Source organism: Leopardus geoffroyi, chromosome A1, assembly GCF_018350155.1.
Source record: "Leopardus geoffroyi isolate Oge1 chromosome A1, O.geoffroyi_Oge1_pat1.0, whole genome shotgun sequence".
Taxonomy (NCBI): Eukaryota; Metazoa; Chordata; class Mammalia; order Carnivora; family Felidae; genus Leopardus; species Leopardus geoffroyi.
The window spans coordinates 198,802,250-198,825,174 of NC_059326.1; the positions used below are offsets into that span (position 1 = coordinate 198,802,250).

Below are 22,925 nucleotides of genomic sequence, written 5' to 3' on the forward strand. Positions count from 1 at the left end.
TACATTCCTTAAGCTCCCCTTCGGTGCTCTCTTGAGGCCGCAGAGGCCGCAGGAAATCACTCCGGAGAGTGGCGTTAGGTGTCGGTGGCTACCACGCCTCCCGATTCAGGACTGGCTTCCTACCGGGGGTGGGAGGGGACACCACGGTTCTTGTGCACTGGAGCGCAGTTCGGCTCCGCTCTACCCCGAATAGGCGGCTACGGAAGCACGCAGAACTCGGGCAGTTGCAGCACCGGCAGATTTTCCGCTCTTCCCGGCTCGCTCTTCCGCCTGCGCAGCCCTAGCCCCCGCCCTCCTCCACCCGGCTCACAGGAACCAGAGCCCTGGCCGCTCCCGCGCTTCTCTCCTGCCACCCGCAGTGGCCCGCTTTTTATAGGCACCGCAGCCAATGAGCGCTCTCCTTTCCTTCTGCCCGCCCGCCCGGCCAATCGCCGCGCCCCTTGTGTAATCTTCGGCTGCTCGGCCGCTCTCGGCTATTTTCGTTGTTGCTGGCTTTTTCAGGGGCTGCTCGCTCGCAGCCAGAGAAGCTGCTTTTTTTTCCGGGTTCGGAGCCGTTCCGGATGCTTTAGGCTGCCGGATGTCTGATCTCCGAATAACTGAGGCGTTTCTGTACATGGATTATCTGGTAGGTGCGGGGCAGGGGTGGCGTGTCGCCTCTTGGGTCCGACGTGCCCGATGTCCCTCCGCCTGGAGGGACAGCCTTTTTGCTTTCTTTCTTTGGGATGGGATGCCTTTGGGGTTCTTTCTCCTGCAGCCTGCTCTAGAGCTTTGCTGGGACTCGGAGGGTCGGCTGGCGGGGCAGAGATGGGTGGCGGAGCTGACAGGTAAAGGTGCGGCCCCGGCCACCGCGCTGCGGGGAGAGGGGCGTGCTGGGACTGCCAGGGAGATGGGGCCGCGGAGGTGGGGGCGTCCCCTGCCCGAAATCGGGTTCTTTGCTTCCCTCTGCGCTCCCTGCAGAGGACTTTCTTTCTCCGGAGGTAGGAGTTTTCTGCTCTCTCTTTTAGCAGAACTCGAGGTACTATTAAAGAGCCATAACCAGAATGGCTTACTAAGTGCCCCGCAGCCCCAGTCATTTGGTTGTTATTAGATCTCTATCTAAAGCTATGACCTCGGTCGCGGTGAGGTTTTAAAAGCACATTACCGTAAAGTAGACGGGACTAAACTACATCGCAGTCCTGTCGGGACTGGGTAAGGGCAGGCATTGTCCCACCGTTGTTGTGGTGGGTGCATGTGGCTTATGCCCTGGATCCCAGCTGTGCTTTTTAGGCCAGGCTTGTGCTGAGAAGTTTAGGTGGGAAGTGTCAGCACAATGCTGGGGCTGGACATTATTTTGATAATGAACTCGAGTTTTTGTGGAATTATGCAAGCATCATGTATTGTTCCAGAAATTCTATTTCCCTAGAGCGGCATGTTTGTGTTGGGGGATCCTCACTGACATTGGCTGTGTTCAGTCCTATACAATTACCAGGTTTACCTTGTTACCGCTGTTACGCAGAGTTGAAGTAGCTGGCTAAAAACATTGACCCTTCTGTGATCTTGTTGGACACATGCAGACGGTTGATTGTAGATTGGCCTGGCAGAGATTTGCTAGTGCCTTCTAGGAATTAAACTTAATGCTGTTCTAAGAAAGACTGTGAATGCTTTCATGATCAAGAAACGCTGGATACGGGCTGGTTTTGTAATGTTTTCCCGTATTTGGACTCATTCTAGTTTATGTGAAAGAGAGGTTTCCCCTAAAGCTTAGTGGTTTGATGTTGTTTGTTTGTTTTTGTGTTTTTTTGTGGGGGAGGATGCTGATTGAAGTTTATGCGTGACCTTGTGTGTGGAGCAGAGACAAAAAATTCTGAGTTGGAATTCTGATCATTCGTTGATGTCAGTTATCTTTGTGATAAAGGGACATTATCCACCCACAACTGGAGCCAGTTTAAGGAGGTTATCTGATTGCGAGTGTTCTTTAAAATTCGAAGTGTCATGTAGGTTAAGAGTTGCCAAGTGTTCCTTAGGTTTTCTGAATTAAATAACCGATTATTTTGTAGCCTGTCTTGTAAAATACAATGCTATGGTTTTGTTTTGTAGTTCTCAAAGCCAGAGTTTGTTGGGATAATTATCAAATAGGAAAGGTAATTACCTGTAGTACTGAAAGCTAATATTGGATACTTAAGTAGTGCTAAAAAGGAAGTCAGGTGGTTCTGACCATTGTATTTATTTCTTTTACTGGGTGAATTTTAAATTTCAAATAGCATCACAAAGCTGAGGTGCCAAAACCACCTAACCACTTGGGGGTTGGGGGTTGAAAATTGGTTTATTACTTAGGTGGATTGTCTGAAGTTGGTGAATGAATGTTTGTGGGGCTTTAGGGTACCTTAAAAGTAGATTCATTTCTTTGTCAATTTAACAGGTTTGTTGTACAATCACTGGGCCCCAAATTTGATACAGCTTTTTGATTTTTACCTGCCACACCCCCACACGTCCTATTGCATTGGTACTAAAAATATCATTTTGTCCCTTTAAGCTTTAAAAAAAAAAAAAATCACAGCTGTAGTGAAACTGTTACATAAAAATAATTGGCTACTCATTGGAGATGAGAAAAGTCTTAAAGGAAGTAAGTCAGTTTTTATGAGTGTGCCAAGTATCCCCTGTGAAAACACTTAAGAAAAGCCTTAAGGATGAAGTCCAATTTTCCCATCTAATTTTTCAGTTAAAAAGACGCACCTCTCCTGAGGTGGTCTTTTGTGTTTACTTCTTATCAACTCTGAAGAAATGAGGTGCCACACATCATTCTTTTCTTCTTGCCTTTCAAATGGACTTATTTGCCTGTATATAATCTTTATGTGGTGTGTATTAAAAACCAGTTTCTAGGGGGAAAAAAACCAATTCTGTTGACTGCATTTGGGATCTCATTTTTAAAACCAACTCCCAAGTTCTTTGACTTCCAGGAAAAAAAAAAAATGCTCCTTTCATTAAGAGTTTGGCTCTTCGGATTTTGCTGAGCTTGTGGGCTAGAGCGAGCTCCCTGTCCGTGCACTTGACAGGAATACTGGTGTGTGCTGTCTTTTCTTTTTTAATCAGGTACTTGACTTTTCTTGCTGCTGTTGGAAACTGGAAGAGGGAGCTGTATGTATTGTCCATTATTCTTTGGATGGCATGTCATCACTTAACCTTTTAGATTTGGAGGAGAGTAGAACAGAGAAAGGTACAGGTGCTATTTTTAACAGCTTTTAATAGGACTGTGGATATTAAAACAAATGAAGCTCTCTGCTCTTTGAGGTTGCTTTTGATTGTCTTAAATATTCTCAGAGGTGACCAATAGGGCGAGGAACAGGGATGATGCCTTAATATTTAAGATAGGGTTTTTAAATTCAGTTCAGAGATATAGTAGCTAACTTGCTAATTCTAAATAATTAAATAGCAGCCAGTGTTCAGTATTTGAAATGAATGAGACAGAGGGACAATTCTACTTTTCTCACCGGCTTCTAAGCTGAGACCAGATAAAATCTGTTTGGATTAGGTGTTTTGTTCTAGGGAATGCAGAATGTATCCTTTACACTTCAAGATTATCAAGATTATTTGTGTAGCCTGGTGGCAATTTAAATATAAAAATCTCATGTTTTCCAGTTAAGAAAATTGTTGTAGGAAGCCACATACCTTTTCTCCATTTTCATGATGGACCTTAAAGGCCATGTTCACATGTGTCAGGTCTGTGGGTAAAGATTTTGTTCCTGTTCCAATAGGCAGGACCAGCATCTTGCCCTTTTTCTGTTGTTGTTAACTTATTTAAACTCTAGTGTAGTGTTGGTTTCAGGAGTAGAACCCAGTAATTCTTCACTTACGTACCACACCCAGGCTTATCCCAACAAGTATCCTCCTTAATGCCCATCACCCATTTAGTCCATCCCCCTTACCCACCTCCCCTCCAGCAACCCTCAGTTCTACTGTGTTTCTTAAATTCCACATATGAATGAAATCCCAGGATGTTTGTCTTTCTCTGCCTGACTTATTTCACCCCCAAACCAAATAATTCATTGAAGAAATGGGCAGAAGACATGGATGGACACGTTTCCAAAGAAGAACTCCGGATGGCCAGCCGGCATGTGAAAAGATGCTCAACAGCACTCATCATCAGAGAAATGCAAATCTTACTCTCTTTTGACAGGTAGACCTAGCAAGACCATGTGCAGAGGTTTTTGAATAAGGCAGGAGAAAATCAAGTTGTAGTGAAAGAGAGACACATCTACCAGGTTTTCCTGGGAGGTTGCCCAAGATCAACTTCTAGATTCCTTTCAGTTTCAAATTTTCTTTGTCTTCACTCCCATTGATTGGTGAGGATTTTACCTTTTTCCTCGTCCTGGCATCAAAACCATAAAACTTTCTGCTTTGTATCCTGCCCGTGATGATTAAATGAGATCAAGGAGGGAAAGGGCTTTATATAAACAGCACATTGTTTTTCAGATATGAAATGTTAATGTATCGTGATTACATTACTTATTCTTAAACCTTAAGACCTTAACGACCTCTCACTGGTAAATATCGGGCTAACTTTTAAACTAGTGCCAGGATGTGGAAAGGTTTGGAGCAGTAATCAGCAAGTAGGATGTCACAAGACCGTTGCTTGTTTAATACTTACGAAAATAAACCACCTTTAGATATTTTCATTAATCCATTCAACAAATATTTATGGAACCCCTGCTTTGTGCATGGCCCTGAAAGTCATGGGGGACGAGCTCCCTGCTGAGATCCCCTTGGCTGTGGGACTGCCAGGCACGTGGCTCTAGGGGAGTCTGTGGCAGGACAGGTTGCATAAGGTGCATAGGAGAGGAGACAGCTTCTAATGTACTCCTTGGCTTTCTCCTAGGTTTCTCATCTGACGTGTCTTTGTTTTCTTGTGAACTAAAATGCAGAGTTAGACTTGAAAATGTGACAATTAGCAGCAATGACTAATCAAGCATTTTTAGTGGTCAACCAGTGATCACTGCATTTATATATTGTGTTTGGAATTTAAGGCCAGGGTTCTAGATTTCTTGTAGAGATTGGTGAACCCAGCCTAGTTTTTTGGTCCTAGGCTGTACCTGCCGTTAGAAAGACTTATGTGTCAGTGGGGAAGATTGAGAAGGTAGATTGGTTTTTATTCTGTAAATGGTGATGGAACTTGGGCTGACTAGCCAACCAAGAACAGGAACTCCTGATGTACTTCAAAGAATGGAGCCTATAGGTTCTAGTAAGTTGTAAATGTGCCCATTTGAAAAAAAGGTGTGAAGGCACATTAGGATTTTATCTGGTGTTTCATTATGTTTAAAGTGTGCTGCTTTTTAACTCTGAAGGACTCTGAACATAAGCTATGTGTTCGGACTGTGGTCAAATTGACTGTAACACACAGGCCAAACGTTGTTGAGTCCTAACTGTAATTGGATTAGTCATGTAAATATTCTTTTATTAATCATAAGATTAAAATAATGCAAATGCAGATTAACCATCTGGAGTTGTCATTGCAAAAATGGTTGAACATCTGTACCATTAAGCAGTAACTCTGATGTAGAGGCATTAGCTCTGGTTCTGGAGATTCTGTTGCTGCAGTCCTTTGTTTTTTTTGTTTGTTTGTTTGTTTGTTTTTTTGTTTTTAAGGTTTATTTTGAGAAAGACCTTGTGAGTGGGGGGGAGGGGCAGAGAAAGAGGAGAGAGCGCCAGTAGGAGACTATGAATCCCAAGCAGGCTCTGCCCTGACATCACAGAGCCTGATGCAGGGCTCGAACCCACAAAGACAAGAGATCATGACCTGAGCCAAAACCAGGAGACAGATGCTTTAATAGTCTGAGCCACCCAAGCACCCCCATTGCTGTGGTGTTAAGTCTTGAAACAGGACTCCTAGGAAAAGACCCACAGGAGAGATGATTGATGCCCTCTGGAAGCCTAAGCCATATGCTTGTTGGCATGGTGGAGGTGTGTGTGGGGAGTTAAGTATGAGTTACGAGGATAAATCAGTTAACATTTACTGAGCACTTACTATGAGCCAGACAGCGTTGTAAGCACTTTCCTGAGAAATGGTATTAAAATGAGTCTCAGTAGAGAGGTGGTTTCCCCAGGTTGACACAGCTAGCAAGTAATAGAGCTGGGCTTGCGGACTTCCTCCCAGCTTGGTGTTAAAGCTATCGGGAGATGGTTGAGATTCTCACAATGTTTTTCACGTAAATACTGTGCTGCTGCTTAAGTAAAGGGTAAAACACCAGGAGACTTGAAGAGACTGATCGACATTCTCTTGTTCTCAAGGACTTGGCCCTGCTAAATGGAGTGTTAAGGAGAAGGCTGGATAGAAAGCACTGTGATGTGGGGGGAGCCTGGGGGGCTCAGTCGAGCATCTGGCTCTTGATTTCAGCTCAGGTCATGATCTCACAGTTTGTGGGATCGAGCCCCTGCAGCATCCCGTTCCATGCTGACAGCTTGGAGCCTGTTTCAGATATTCATATTCTCTCTCTCTCTCTCTCTCTCTCTCTCTCTGCCCCTCCCCTGTTTGCATGCGTGTTCTGTTTCTCAAAATAAATATTAAAAATGTGTCCACAGCTTCCTGCCCCATAGTGTCCTGACTCTGGTCACTGAGGTGACCTTCAGCATCTAATGTTTCATCAAGTGACCACAAATGGATTTCTGGGCAACCCTGTTAGCCCCCTACTGTCACTTCAGGAGCACCTTCTTCCCTGTCACAAGCCCCAGTTCTTTTCTGAAGAGGTCACTGAGATGGAGGAGGTATTTGCCAGTTTATCTGAGGTCCTCTATGCTCCTTTACCAAGTGCTGCCTGGGGAGGGAGGCTGTCCCCAGCAGACCCTAGGCCCCACGTAGCCTCTTGCTTACAGATTTCAGTTGGGCACAGCCCCCTGATATTAAGTATAAAGAATGTATTTGTTTTGTTTGGCTTTGTTTTTAAGAATTTGTAGACTGGAAAGACTTTTAGCGAGGTCTGCTAACTGTCACAGAGAACAAACAGTATTTTTTCTGATAACTTCTCGCAAATTGAATTAACGATGGGCTTCTATTTTCAAGCCTCAGCCCCCTTTCGTTATGCTGTGGCTCTCCCCCTGGCATCTCCCCAAATGCTTCAAGCGTTTGGATGAGTTTAGGAAGCTCCGTGCTTGTCGACCTTCATTTTCAAGTGTCTGTGAAGTGTTTGAGCACGTGGACTTCTAGCGGGGCTGTCTTCAAGGGCGTGTGGCCATGGGGGCTCCATTTAGAAGGGCCCCACGCTTCCTTTAATGCTCTGGGGTTACCATCTTCTTAATTTTTGACGCTTTGCAAACATTTTCATTTTGCACTGGGCCTCACACATGAGGTAGCCACTTCTGACCTCTAGTGCTAACGATGTGTGACTCTCCCTTGAGTGGCCCAGGGTGATGGCTATTCTGTCACCTGCATCAGGGCAGGGTCCCTGACCCTCTTGCCCACCACCAGAATCAAAGAGGGGACTGTGTACCAAGTGTGGTGTGGAGTGTTTCACTCTTGTCACCTGACTTAATCTCCCCATCAGTCCTGTTGATCAGATGCTACCATCTTACAAAAACACTGCTTTAGGAAAGAGAGAACTTGGAGTTCAGGACGGTGGCATATTGGCCAGTGGAGTGTTAGTTAGCCAGTGAGTCTGGCTTGGCGGATTCCAAGCCCATGCTTAGAAGCCCTTAGGACCGCCCACCTAATAATAGTTGTTGAGAGGATGAGAGGGGCGGCATGAATCATAGACACAGTGCTGGCGATTGAGGGCTCACTTGATTGTGGTCACTTGGTTTCTCGGGAGAAGCCCTCCCAGGAGTTCAGGGATAGCCCAGTTGCTGCTGGGGCAACTGCCTGAGTTTGTGCCTTGGGGTGACAAGGCCTTCATTTGTTTATCCATTTTCCTCTACTCTTTGCATAAAGGTTGGCGTTCTGCTTTTTGGCTCACAGCCGCCTTACAACTACATGGTTTTGAGAGGAACTATTTGAAAACTTGGATTTGCAGAATGGTCTATTTATCAGGTTCCTTTGTACCTAGATTTGCTGAGCACTGCTCTGACCTCTGGCCTGTTCCTCTCAGGGTTGAGGACTTAATCTCCTAGTAGTTGTGTCCATGTCTCCCCAAGAGGGATTCCTGGGGGTTTTTCAACAGCGTTAGCTGCCTCTCTAGCCTCACTCTTGGGGAAAGTGGATGACCGTCCAGAGTCTTCCCGGGACCATCGATGGAGGCACAGAAGGACTATACCTGTTCCTAATCAGTCCCCTGATCATGGAGTCAGGAACTAAAACAAAATACAACCCTTTCAGAGTTTTATTTTTAATACAAATATTCTGAGTACAAGTATTCAGGAAAATACAGAAAGCAACACAACCTACTTCTGTGTACCTACCTCTCTGATTAACAGTTGTTACCATCTTGTGATTTTTGACTTCAAAACTCTGCTTTAAAAAACAAAAAAAACTCTAAGGCTAGAGCTAAAGCTTGCTGCTCCCATTTCCCTGTGCCGGTTAGTGGGTTTCATTCTCAAGCATTCTGGTTTTTTCCTTTTCTTTTTTTTTTTTTTTTCAACGTTTATTTATTTTTGGGACAGAGAGAGACAGAGCATGAATGGGGGAGGGGCAGAGAGAGAGGGAGACACAGAATCGGAAACAGGCTCCAGGCTCTGAGCCATCAGCCCAGAGCCCGACGCGGGGCTCGAACTCACGGACCGCGAGATCGTGACCTGGCTGAAGTCGGACGCTTAACCGACTGCGTCACCCAGGCGCCCTTGGTTTTTTCCTTTTCTATACTTGCATGTACGTATAACGAATATACTAACGATGTGGTGAATGTAATTTTACAGCAATGGTAACATACCACCCTTTTTGAAACGTGTTTTCTGTTTTCGAGATCAATAAATGTTGCTTGTATGTATCAGTAGATACTTGGTTTTTCATATTTCTGGTTTGGATATGACCTTCATGCTTCTATATGTAGAGATCTTATTTGGATTTTGTGAGAAGCTCAGAGGAGAATAGGTGTTGGTTTGGAGGTGTGGTTTGTATATGTTTACTTGTTAGTATTACACAATAAATCCTATAAAGCTTGCACTCCAGTATTGGGGTTCCTATCTTAGAGTTGATAATCATTTTGTATTCCTACTAATATATGTATACCTACATACACATATTCTTGCCTATGTAAGGATGTGGATTATTTTGGTAACATATTTATTATTAAAGTAAATGGAAATTCGGAAAGCACGATGGGGACAAAGTTGTAATCCAGTAACCCACAAAGAGCCAGTTAACATTTTCAACCCTGCATCGTATAATGAAGGGAGTTTTATAACCTGCTTTTTACATCTATGAATATTTAAAATTTAAGTTTCTCCTCATTGATCTTCTGCATTATAATACTGACCATAATTTTCTTAACTAATCACGTTTCCATTGAATATTTTATATTCCGATTTGGGCTGTTATAAATAACACTGAATTGAATATTCTGCATAAATTCCTGGATATTCTATGTCAGTATATTGTCAGTATATTCTATGCCAGTATATTGTTCTGTGGTATTTAAATACATCTTAGTATGAAAAGGGGTTCCAGTGCCAAGGAAGTTTAAAAACTGGGTCAGACAAAGTTAAACAAGTTTCTTTATTGCACAGCCTTTAATATGTGGATGTACATGGCGAATCTCTAAAAGGGATTGCTACATCCAGTGTTTCTGTTCTGGGGTATTTTTGTTTTATGATCAAGTTCTAGAAGTAGATTTCTAGGGTCAAAAGATACCTGTGTTTTAAAGCTCTTGACACTGATTAAATAAGTTAATATTTGTAATGTACTTAGAACAGCGCCTGGTTATAATCAGCCAGTGTTTAAGTCAAAGCTGTGTAATAAAGTTAGTGATAATGATGATGATTATTGATAATTTACTCTCAGATTCTGCAGGAAGTGCTTACTATGGGATTCTACTGTTCCTTTAGACTTTTCTCCAACCCTGAGAGGTATAGGAGTGTTTGTTCCTGTCTTGTGGTTGGGGAAACCGAGGGTCAGGAGGAGTGGAGTAATCACAGTTGCCTCGGTTGTTATAAGGGTTGGTGACATGTCCGTGATCTTAAACTGTACCTATCCTTGCAGCAGAGAAGAAAAGAACCTTGAAGTTGTGTATTTGATTCCTAGGTATTCCTCCTATTACATGTGTGATCTAAGGTGTTTTCCAAATCTCAGTCCATAGCAAAATAGAAAAATCAGGAAAGTGTTGCAAAATAATTACAAATTTACAGACTTAAATTTGCAATATTGTTCCAACTTTTTGTAGGTATTAGAATCTACTGTCTATTCTGAAATGATAGTGAATGATAGTGTCTCTCTCAATGTCATTACCTAGCAGAATAAAAAGATGATTTTCCTACATTCTCCAGGTTTTCTTTTTTTTTTTTTTTTTTTTGGTATGGATAGAAGTATATATTTAGAATGTACTTATTTCTAAAACCCCAAATACTGGGAACCTAATCTAAGACAAATCACTCCAAACTACAATTTTCTCCTTTGCAAGATTCAGACAGCATGAGAGCTTGCCTCTGTGATAACAACATAATGAAACTGTAAAGTTCTTTTAAAAAAAAAAATCACCTTAGATTTTTTTGAACTGATTGGTATGAGTCCATGGGACTCAATGTAATGGCATCGATAGAAGGAGGAGTAGGCAAGTGTAGATAAAGTGAGCCTCTATGTACGTCCTTGATTTCTCCCACCTCCTGCCCCTCATCAGTGACACCTTGGAGAGTTTTCTTCAAAACTGGCAGTGTACAATTTTTGTGGCGTTAACTAAACATTGTGTAGGAACACGTTGTGTACTCTTTAAGAGCTAGACATCAAAAAGTTGTCCTTGACCTTGGATAAAACTTTTTTTTTGTTTTTGGTTTCTTTCGCAAAAAGAAAAATCCCAAAAAGAGTGTTGATTTTTTTTTTTTTTTAAACTATCATTTTTTTTTTTTTTTTTTTTTTTTTTTACTCCCTCCTTCCCTCCTATTCTGATTCAGAGTTTTTTTTTTTTTTTTTTTTTTTTTTTTTTTTCCAACGTTTATTTATTTTTGGGACAGAGAGAGACAGAGCATGAACGGGGGAGGGGCAGAGAGAGAGGGAGACACAGAATCGGAAACAGGCTCCAGGCTCCGAGCCATCAGCCCAGAGCCCGACGCGGGGCTCGAACTCACGGACCGCGAGATCGTGACCTGGCTGAAGTCGGACGCTTAACCGACTGCGCCACCCAGGCGCCCCTGATTCAGAGTTTTTAAGACCGCATTTGTGACTAGTAAACAATCTTATTTACAAAACTTAGGGCTTTTTTGAGGGTTGAATGAGATAATGAATACATTGTACTACTTGAACACAGGTGCATGCTAGCTTTATAGAATACCTTATTTCTAATTTTCATTCACTCAGTTTTTTTTTTTTTTTTAATTTTTTTTTTCAACGTTTATTTATTTTTGGGACAGAGAGAGACAGAGCATGAACGGGGGAGGGGCAGAGAGAGAGGGAGACACAGAATCGGAAACAGGCTCCAGGCTCTGAGCCATCAGCCCAGAGCCTGACGCGGGGCTCGAACTCACGGACCGCGAGATCGTGACCTGGCTGAAGTCGGACGCTTAACCGACTGCGCCACCCAGGCGCCCCATCATTCACTCAGTTTAATTGTGCACTTTACTGTAAGTGATGCCTCAAGTCTAGATAAATGTATATGTACCTGAATCTTGGTATCACCCCCAAATAGAGATGTAAAACATTTCCAGTACTCCAGAAAGCTCTCGTGTCCCTTGCCAGGCAGCACTGACATACGTTAGTTTTGCCTGATTTTGAACTTGACATAAATGGAGTCAAAATATACTTACGACTTCTTTCAGCATGCCTACAATTCATCCTTCTTGCATTAATCAGCAATTTATTTTTCATTGCAATGTAATTATGAGTCTATCTGTTGTATTGTTGGGCATTTAGACCCTTCTCAGTTGCTATTGGAATCTGGTCCAAACATTCTAGCACATACTTTTGGTGGCAATATTAATTTCTTTTGGGTACGGTGGAATTTCAGGTTCGTTGGGTATATCTATGTTCAGGTTTACTAAAAACTGCAAAACACTTTTCCAAAGTGGTTGTACCAATTAGATTTCTACCAGTATAAGAGTTCCAGTTATTTTTATGTCTTCACCTATACTTCTTGTGTTGTCCGTCCTTCTGTCTACCTGTTCCGACGGCTATGTACTCCAGAGAAATTTAAAGTTGTCCAAAGCTGTTTTTTTTTTTTTTTTTTTTTAACTTGAAGAAGTTCCTGGCCGTATTCTGAAATTCCTGCACTATTCAGCTGTGTGGTTCACTTAAATTCTGACATGCTGAAGTGGTACCATGGGAGTTAATTGACCTGATTTTGTTCCTGGCTTTGCCACCAACCAGATGTGGAGGTTTGGGCAAACCAGTCAGTCTCATTAACTTGTTTCTTCATCTATAAAAAGATGGGATTAATTAGGTGACCTCAAATGTTTATTTCATTTCAAAAGTTTTTAGTCCTTCGATATCCTTCCTGGAATAGTGATCTCTCCCATTCTTCTAATTTTACTTAAGGGATAAATTGCATCAGGGCAACTCTGTCAGTCATTCACTCAAACAACTCCAATTTTCATGAGCCTTTGATGTTCCGATGTGGCCCTGGCACTAGGGATATACATGTGAGTGAGACATTGGCCTGTTGTCAGGGAACTTCCACTCTTGGAGGTGAAAAATAAGCAATTACATCTTGGAGTGGCCTACTCCACTTAGAAGAAAACAAAGGTAACTGAGGGAGCCTATGAAAGGAAACTTGAGGGCCCAAAAGCGCTTCCCAAAGGAGTCATTCTTAATCTGCAGTGTTGAAGGCAAGTTGGCCCAGTGACAGGCAGGGCTGGGCAGAAGGAACAGCCTGTGCACTGACTCGGGGGTAAGTAACCCCATCACTTCAGGGAGCTCCCAGGGCTCAGTGTGACTAGGGCAGAGGTGAGAGCAGTGGCTCCACATGAAGTTGCAAAGCCCAGCTGGGGTCACCTCAGGGGAACCTTCAAAGTTTGCCTGGAGTGACCTGGTCAGATCTTCCTGCACTGTGAAGGATCAGAAAGGGAGGCCAGACCGGAGCAAGAAGGCCAGTTAGGAAGATGCCATCCTGATCCTGGAATGAAATGATGGTATTCACAACCAGGTAGGAGCAGGAGGGATGCCCAAAAGTAGATGCTTCTAAGGATTGTTGGAATTTCATAATTGGATGTAGAAGATGAGAGCAAAGATTTTAGCGCTTTTGGTTTGAGCACTGTTCTGGTTATCCGTTAGTGAGCTAACGAACCATCTTAAGAGTGCCTTCGGACAGTAACAACTTATTTTACTCCTGAATCGGGAGGTAACTTGGGTTCAGCTAGGCTGTTGTTGCTAAGGAGCCCTTATGAAGTCACAGTCACATGGTGGCTGGGGTCACCTCAAGTCTTCATATACTTGTCTGGCATTTGTGCTTGGGAACCCCCAAATAGCTGGGTGCTGGGAGACTGTGGACTCCTGGGGCATCTCTCTTCACGTGGTCTTCCTATAGGCTGCATCGGGGCTACTGGACTTCTCCCATCCAGGCTAAAGACTCACAGAGCATGTACCAAGAGAAACTGGCAGAACTTGAACTCTGGTCTGGCTAACATCTGACCTCCCAGTCTTCACTACTTAGGTGATAACCTGAAGCCACAGCCATGAACAAGCTCGCCCAGGGAGGATTGTGTAGAGTATGAAGAGAAGAATCCCGAGGAAACCCAGTGCCTCAGTTAATGCTGGCACATAGCGGGCATTCCCTTTTTTGTGTGGGATCAGAAAAAAGGAAAGGAGCCAGAAAAAGAGGCTGAGAGAGGACTGGAAGATTGAAAGGAAGCCTGGGGAGTGGAGTCAGGCTGAGAAGGGAGACTTTCCAGAAGGAAGAAGTGGCCAGTGGTGTTCAGTATTGCCCAGAGATCATGGAAATAAGGACTAAAGAGTGGCTGCTGGATTTGCATCAGGGTTGACCTGGGCCAGGGCACTCGGGCCTAGCGGAAGGTCAGAAGGGGACACTGCTGCAGTTAAGTCTGTCAAGGAATGGTACCGTGAAAGGGCAGACACCAGAGCCGGAACTGGAGGAGTGGCTTTCCTCTTTACATGGGACCCAACTTGAGATGGCTAAATGCTGGTGAAGTAAAAGAGAAGGTCACTTGGCTGATGGTGACTGAAATATGGTGGGGTAGGGGTTTGAGCTGAGTGGGGTTGAAACTTCAGTGAAGTATGAGGCGGAGTGATGACCAGGGATCCCAAAGTGTTGGTTGCTGCAGACTGTTGACGTCGAAAGCCATGACTGAATGACCCAAATATGTAGGGTGGTGGAATTTTTTTTCTTCCATTCTCTATAGCTGTTTGGGTGTAGGTTTCAAGAGGTAGGCACTTAGATTAAGGTTTAGGATTTTTCCAGCGTGAGTCAATGGGTGGATAACGGGATAGAGGAATTTAGGACCATGGCAAGACAATGGTTGACGCCATAGACCGTGAGCTGAGTTACTGAAAGGAGGGCAAACAGGAAGTAAAGGATGTGCAAGGAACTGGTATCTTGAGGCTGAATAATGTGTGTCATTGGGAGTTCAATGTGGTCTGACAAAAGGGCCTATGAACTTAAGATCACAGAGGTAGAGCTGTTCCCGGAGGGGAAGCTCTCGTGTGGCTGTGGTTGGTCAGCAGCAGAAAAGATGGAAGGGTTGGGGAAGAAGAAAGACAGCCGTGGTGTCGGATGGAGCATGCTCACGGATGGCCAGGTCATCAGGAACGTGGCGGGGCTCCGAGTGAGAGGCCGATCAAGATTCCGAAATGCTCAGTGAATGAGGTGAAGGTCCCTCAATGTCCTTGACAAGGAGTAGTAGAGCTAGATGCTAGAACTCCTCACCCTGAGTCTTGAGGAGTAGGACTGGTCTGGAGATCCTCGAGGATCTCCCAGGAATCGAGTTGGGCCGCACAGTGGACGGGACATTTCACAAAGCTCTTGCAGGTGGAGGGGAGTTTTCATGGTTTAGTGCTGTTGGTTCTACCATTTTAACTGCCGGGTAAGCTGCCTGACTCCACCTTCACTGGATCTTTGGCAAGTTCCTTCTCAGTGCTTCGCTTTATTCCATTTGCAAAGTGGAGGATAGTAAGAATAACTCCTTGGGTTTGGTGAGGATCAACCGAAATAATGTACTCTAGAACAGTGCCAGACACCCCTCCTCCGTGGCTTCCTCTTACTCCCCGTCCTAGCAGAAAATACCTGCCAATATCAACAGGTGTTTTTTTTAATTGAAGTATAATTGGCATATAACCTTATGTTTGTAACAGGTGTACAGCACAATGATATTCGTATAAACTGCAAAATGAAACCACGATAAGTCTAGTTAATATTCTTCACCATATAGTTACATTTTTTTCTTGTGATAACATCTTAGATCTACAGTCTTTCAAATATACAATACAGTGTCCTCAACTAAAGTCACCATGCTGTATATTCATCCCTAGGATTTTTTTTTTTTTAATGTTTATTGTTCAGAGAGAATGAGAGAGATACAGATACACAGAATCTGAAACAGGCTCCAGGCTCTGAGCTGTCAGCACAGAGTACGATGCGGGGCTCAAACTCGCAAACCGTGAGATCATGACCTGAGCCAAAGTCGGACACTTAACCGACTGAGCCACCCAGGCACTCTAGGACTTTTTATAACAAAGTTTTTATCTTTTGACTCCTTTGACCCATTTTGCCACCTTCCAAACCCTGCCTCTGGCAACCACCATTCTCTTCTATGTATCCATGAGCTTGTTTTTGCCTTTTTTGCATCCGCATAAGTGAACTCATGCCATAGTTACCTTTCTCTGACTTATTTCACTAAGTGCCTGCCAACCGTGAAGGTGATGCTTTCTAAGGGCCCTGTGAGGTAGGTACTTACATCAGCTTTGTTTTTCAGATGTTAAAACTGAGACCTGGAAAGGTTAATCAACTTAAGGAAATGTACCACGGGAGAAGGCTCTCTGGAAAGACTGGGGAGGAGGGACTGGCGTGAGCCTGGCTTGTTGGAGAGAAGGCACGGAGCAGTGTGGGGTGAGGGTAACTGTAGTGTGAAAGATGATGGAATCAGATAGGCGCTTTCCTCCCCGAAACTAGCTCTGGCAGTTCTCTGGTTAGGGAGTTCAGGGAAGGTGAAATCCAAGCTAGTTGTGCTATGGAGGGGCTCCTAGTTTAGATGAAGAAACCCATAGCTCAATTACTTGATTCTTAAGACTCTCTGCCTGCTCTTCTCTAAGAGGTGTTGAGCTTCCAAGGGAGGAGACTGGACTCTTGAGAGACTCGGTTGTTGTATCTGTCACACAAGCCACATCTCCTTGGAGGACTCCCAGGGTTGGGGTCCCTGCCGGCACCAGACTCCCAGGGCGGAGAACTGGTGGTTTGAGCATGGAGTTCAGAAGTTGTTGAAGATGGCCCAGGCTGGGGCCTTTGAACTGGACTGAAAGCTAGTCTCAGGCGGCTTGCGGGGCCGGGAGTTTTTCTTAAGGCAGCCCGAGAGGTTAGTGTGCATGTGCTGTGTCTGGGACTGCTGCTTAGTAATCTGGATGTTTTGTTGATAAAGCTGATATGGCCTGTGTGATCCTGACTTGTACCTGTTTAAAACGGTCAGAACTATTTGCAGAAATAGTTTTTGGTTGGAGAATGGCCCTTTTCTCTCCTGTCTCCTTTCAGTCTTTCCTTCTTCCAGCCCTTCACTATGAAAACTGAACTGAGTCTCCTTCCAGGGCTGCTCTTGGCACCGCCTTAGACAGTTCCACATAGTGGGCACTGCAGAAGTGCCTGGCCAAGGGAGCAGGCGTGGCTAGGATCCGGCTCCTGCTCAGCCGGCTGAGGTACCCATTGTGCACTGGCACAGAGGTGCTAGTGGGCTGGCCGTGGCCCCGCCTCAGGCCTCCGTTCCCGTATGTGTCACAGGGCAAAGCATGGTGTGGCACGGTGCAGGGCCGGGTTGTGGGCCTGCTTGTATTTCCAGAGCCTGGCATAGGTACACCAGACAGCTGCGAAGTCGGTGGTTGGGCCGAGAGGCTGCGCGGAGGATGCTTAAGGGCACGGACCTTGGAGCCACACTGCCTGCATTCACGTTATGGTTGCCACTTACCTGCTGTGCAGTCTCTGTGCCTCAGGTTCTTCATCTACAGAATGGGCACAATCGCAGTACCTACATCAGAGTTGAGTTAGAATATAGGAAGCACTGAAAAGAGGGCCTAGTCTCTCTAGCACTGTTAAAATGCTGTCAAAGAACTGCTCTGCTGTTATTGGGCTGGGACTTTGTATACAAAGCAAGGACTTTGCGTGGTCCACCGCTGAGAAACTTCTAGTCTGGTTCCGTTCGTTTTTCTCCAATGCCAGCTTTTCAAAACTCTTCTTGCCTCCGTCGAATGAACGTAGTACAGAGTAACTGGGTTAAAGAGATTGCAACCACTTGGTACTTCTGTAAGTGGCAGCTATTTCTGATTTGCAGAGGTGAAAGGTCCTGGCGTGACCCAGGGTGGCCCGCACCTCTCTGCAGCTCTGCTCCGAGCTGCTACCGGAGCTTGTCTAAAGGAGACCACTCCCTTTCAACTTAGCAGGCATATTTTCTGAGGTCCTTCTCTACAATTCTGGTTTGATTCCAACAAAAGGGGAGAATTCCAAACAGTTTGACTTTCTGCTTGGCGACACTGTTCCCCCTAGCTTGTGCTTGCTTGGCCATCTCTTCTGTCCCTCCCTCGCTTAGAAATGTTTCCAGAGAGGCAGTGTGTCGTAGAGGACAGAGGACTGGGTTGATTTTTTGGATGCTGTTGCTGTTTTGTTTCATCTTGAATTTTTTCTTCCTTTTCCTTTCCTTCTCCTCCTTTCCTTCTCCTCCTTTCCTTCTCCTCCTTTCCTTCTCCTCCTTTCCTTCTCCTCCTTTCCTTCTCCTCCTTTCCTTCTCCTCCTTTCCTTCTCCTCCTTTCCTTCTCCTCCTTTCCTTCTCCTCCTTTCCTTCTCCTCCTTTCCTTCTCCTCCTTTCCTTCTCCTCCTTTCCTTCTCCTCCTTTCCTTCTCCTCCTTTCCTTCTCCTCCTTTCCTTCTCCTCCTTTCCTTCTCCTCCTTTCCTTCTCCTCCTTTCCTTCTCCTCCTTTCCTTCTCCTCCTTTCCTTCTCCTCCTTTCCTTCTCCTCCTTTCCTTCTCCTCCTTTCCTTCTCCTCCTTTCCTTCTCCTCCTTTCCTTCTCCTCCTTTCCTTCTCCTCCTTTCCTTCTCCTCCTTTCCTTCTCCTCCTTTCCTTCTCCTCCTTTCCTTCTCCTCCTTTCCTTCTCCTCCTTTCCTTCTCCTCCTTTCCTTCTCCTCCCTTTCTTCTCCTCCCTTTCTTCTCCTCCCTTTCTTCTCCTCCCTTTCTTCTCCTCCCTTTCTTCTCCTCCTTTCCTTCTCCTCCCTTTTCTTTTGCTGCTGGTTCTTTTTTCAAGTCCCTGTGCTGAGTGTAGAAAACCTCTTAGGATTGTTGAATTTCTGTTCTGTTTTGTATAAAAACATTGTACATCTACATAGTTCATCAATAGAATGAATTTCTTAGTGTAACAAATTTCCCTGTGATTTGTTGGGTTTTCAAGATGTGTGCTTTAAAGACTGGGTCATTTAGATTGGATTGTTTAATCATTCCTGGATTTCCTTTGCATTTCCTGAGTTTTTCAGGGCTCCTCCTGACCTGACCATGGCCTGTGGGCAGGATCACTTCTTGAGCCTGAGGTGGAACTTTTCTCTATTTCTGTGGACTCAGGCTGACATTTTTCTGTAGCCTCAATGTGTAGCCAATAGATTCTTGTGCTAGTGATATTTTAGTTTTCCCCAAATACGTCTTGATTTGGGGAGAACGCCTAACTCTTTTGGTTATCTTTGGAAGCACTCGGGTGAATATTTTCCATTCCTTAGTGCTTATAGTTTTATCATAATTATGTAAGGTTAATATTCTTCTTAAATTGTTGCAAAAAAAAAAAAACCTGACTTGGAATCAAAAGAAAAATTTTACTATGTCAAGAATAGATCTTCAGTTGCTAATTTTAAAACTCTTCAAATCAGATTCTTTGTTCCATAGGAGGACACAAGTGTAATGAAACAAGTTGCTAAAAAAGTCAAAATTAGAGTTGTGTAGGAAGTGATGCATATTTTAATTCTTTATTCAAAGATCTTGAAAACAACAAAAATGGATGATTAGGAAGAAATGATGGAGATGAAGCATCAAGATCTCACAGGCTCATTGATGGTTTGATTCTCTCTGTTTTATGCTACTTTTCTCGGTTTCAAATTTTTACTTCTAGTTAGTTAACAGACAGTATAATAGTGGTTTCAGGAGTAGAATTTAGTGATGCATCACTTACATGTAACACTGTGCTCATCTCGTCTGTTTTAAAGCAATTCTCTTCCATTTCCTGAATCCAGAGTGCTGAGTTTTTCTCAAATGCTTAATAAAGGTTATTTATCCCAATTGCATTTTATATTGCAGTGAGTGATATTAAAACAGCAGCAACAAATGAATATTCTAAGGGTGGGTGTGGGTAGCTTTTTCCTAGGTATTCAAAATTAACATGGTCTTTTACAAACAACATTTTATTCAGTGTCCATTTGCTTGAAATGGAGCAGTGACTTCACATCCTGGTTTTGAATGCAGGTGCACAGCCCTGTATTCAGATACTGAGCTACAATAAGAAAAGGTTCTGTTATGTTTTAAAATATTCCATGAAGGGAACACCTGGGGGGCTCAGTCAGTTGAATGTCCCACTTTGGCTTGGGTCATGATCCTGTGGTTAGTGAGTTTGAGCCCCGCATCCGGCTTGCTTGCCTCTGTCAGGAGACTGCTTTAGATCCTCTGCCCACCCACACCTCCCCCGCCCCCCCCCCCCCCCGGCTCCCTGCCGGGCCTCAAAAATGAACATTTAAAAAAGATTCCTTCAAGGATACATGTCACATTAGTTTTGGGAGAAGAAAAACCCTATGCTTCTTTGCTACCAACCTCTCCCCTCCTATCTAACATTCCTCACTCAAAGGCTTATTGAGACTTAATGTTTGGTAGGTACTTGGGCATCATAGGTACCACAGGGATAACTGTATCTATTGAACTATCTATAGCCTATAACATCAGCTATACTACAGTTCTTCGCTTGTGGGGAAAGCTCTGGTTGGTGGGGTAGAACAGCGTGGACAACCTTTCTCTGGTAAGGGCCAGCTAGTAAATATTTTAGGCTTTGCAGGCTATACAGTCTGTGTCTTCACTATTCAACTCTGCTGTGGTAGCACTAAAACAGCCAGAGATAACACATAAATAGTTGGATGTGGCTGTGATCCAATAAAGTTTTATTTATTTATCTACTTACTTATTTTTAATATGAAATTTATTGTCAAATTGGTTTCCATACAACACCCAGTGCTCATCCCAGCAGGTGCCCTTCTCAGTGCCCATCACCCACTAAACTTTTATTTTTAAAAACAGGCAGTGGGCCAGATTCAGCCCATAGATAATAGTTTGCCTGTGTCTGGGCTGGTAGAGTAAGGTTTATTTACCTCCTTGAAGAGAGGTAGTATTTCATGATAGTTTTTCATTGGCATCAGAGTTTTGGTTTTTGTACTTGCGGGATACCTTTGGATGGAGACCATATGATCAGTGGCTTCCTTTACTTGAAGGATGTAAACTGTTTCCTGCGCATCTTCAGAGGCAGACTATAATAGGGTCAGAGTTTATAGGAAGTCCGGTATTGGTTCAGGGTGAGGAACTTTCTTGAAAGGTTTACTCTTGCCATGAATAGGAAAAGCCAAAGCAGAAGCTGCTTCCTACCTGTTCAGGACATTATAGAAGAGGTTCTTGCATTGAGTGAGAAAGTACACTCAAGATTTCTTTCACCTTTTCCCCTACTTACCGGTTGGTCCTAATGTGAGACCATCTCTCTGCTTTACCATGAATTATTTAAAACTCATTGTGGTGTTGGGGAGGATTTCAGAGGTTTCTTTTCACTTAAACGATGGGATTCTTTCTTTCCAGTTTTATGCAGAACGCAGATATATAAAAGAAATGTTTCATTATACGTGATTTTTGTAAACATCCTTGTTTATATTTACTTAGAGTAGATTAGTGAGGACAATGAAGCTGTTTTTGATAAACACAAAACTGAATTTAGATTTAGATGATTTTAACTTAGATCCATTTAGATGGATGAGAACTGAAGGATCATCTTCCAAGTTCATTTGGTATTGCATTTATTTTTTGTGGTATTAAGGGAAAATAGGATTTTAATGGAGTCCTCTTTATAGATATTAAAGTAATTTCACCTTAAATCTTCAGCGAGAAGGAAGAATATAGGTTTTGTTCTGAGACTTGACCCACCCCTCCAAAACCCCATTACTCTGGCAGCACGGGGGTGGGTGATGGGGTGTGAACTGTAAAAGTTCATGTACAGTACATTTGAGGAGGTTTTTCTTCATTTCAGTCTCTAATAAAAATTCAGTTCTCTTCACAAAATACTTCTTAAATATCCAGCTGCCTCTTTGGAACCTTGTTGGGGGTATAGTTTGAAAACCACTGGTTTACAATCAGACCGAGGTGGAAATCTAAGTTCCGTCCCTTAGCAGCCATGAGCTTGTAACTAATTCTGTGTTTATCTGATGGGCCTAGAAATATTCCCGTTGCTCTAGTTGTGAAGACCGAGATGACGGTGCAAAACACCCAGAACATAGTAGTGTCTTAATATCCTTTGCAGTCATGGTTTTAAATTGTGTGGCTCCATATGATTTCAGTAGTAGGTTTTCATTTGCCTTTACTAGAAATTATTAACCGTCTTAAAGGAACCCTTGCCTAGGAACTCTGCCCTCAGAAATGACAGTTACTGCCCTGAAAGGAGTAGCTTGCAGGGGTCTGTAGCCCACCCTATTTGTGGTGGTAATTCTGTCTTCTGGCCTAAGAGCAAACAGTGGAGTTAGAGGGAGATCAGCCCTCCCAGGGGCAGAAGATAGAGGCCTAAGAGGCTTGCTTATCCACACACTCAGAAACCAGGGGAGGGAGTAGGCAAACTTGTCTTATGAGATTTTTGTTTTTGTTTTTAACACGTCAGTTGCCCTGTAAGGATGTGTAAGGATGTGAACAGTAAGGAGAGAGGGCTTGTGCCACCAGCAGCCAGACTTTAGGGGACAATGAAGCTGGAGCAGGGTTAAAACCTACAAGACAGAAAAAAGTTAGTGTCCTTGGTGGGGTGGGGGGGGGCGGCCAATAGGTTGAGTGCCTGGGGACCAAAAGTAGGTAGCTTCTGGCCACCTGAGCTGGGCACAGGAAGTAGCCCTGAGACTTCACAGAAAATCCCAGGTGATTCCCCAAGCACCTTAATTGGGATCATTGTTTTTCAGCAAATGTAAGAAAGTGGTATGTCCATAGAAGTCATGAATTTGGGGGTATCCGATGCTGGAGAGTGGCCCAAAGAAACTGGTCTTGAAGCCAGATCCCAGAGGGAAGCTGGGACAGGATCCTGTGGGGCCAGGAGGTTATACTAGGGAGTTGAGTTTCATTTAAGATTACTCTTAAAACTAATAAGTGGTTTTAAGCCAGAAGCATAGAACCTGATTTGCATGTTGTGTTGGCTGCAGCATGGGGACTGGATTATAGAGGCAAGAGGGGTCTGGGGGACCTGTTAGGGACACTGTCCAGCTGCAGATGTGGACCACTTGGCCTGGGCTTTGGTGAGTTTGAGGATATGTCTTGTCTTTGCCAAGCACCTGATGCTTGTTAACTTGATCCAATAAGGTTGGTAGTATTAGTATTCCTTTCTCATGTCTGAGGGCCAGTTATTAAAGTTGAGAGCATGCGAGTTTTCTAAGGTCATGCCCTGAATTATTTAAACACAGGTCTGTCTAAACTCAAAGCTC

The 22,925-nt window shown here is 43.9% G+C and overlaps 1 protein-coding gene across 3 annotated transcripts in view; it reads left to right on the forward strand.

The window, feature by feature from the left end:
• The first annotated feature begins 430 nt into the window (after window positions 1–430).
• ARL15 (ADP ribosylation factor like GTPase 15) overlaps window positions 431–22,925 on the forward strand; it is a 406,381-nt gene continuing 383,886 nt past the window's right edge. Inside the window, exons 1-2 of one of the 3 annotated variants that reach the window (XM_045438145.1) lie at window positions 515–625; window positions 19,207–19,284. In XM_045438145.1, coding sequence (XP_045294101.1) covers window positions 19,243–19,284 — 42 coding nt within the window. In that variant the 5' untranslated portion in view covers window positions 515–625; window positions 19,207–19,242. Of the gene's footprint in view, window positions 626–19,206; window positions 19,285–22,925 lie in introns of all 3 variants that reach the window. The other 2 variants (XM_045438124.1, XM_045438138.1) reach the window with 2 other exon arrangements.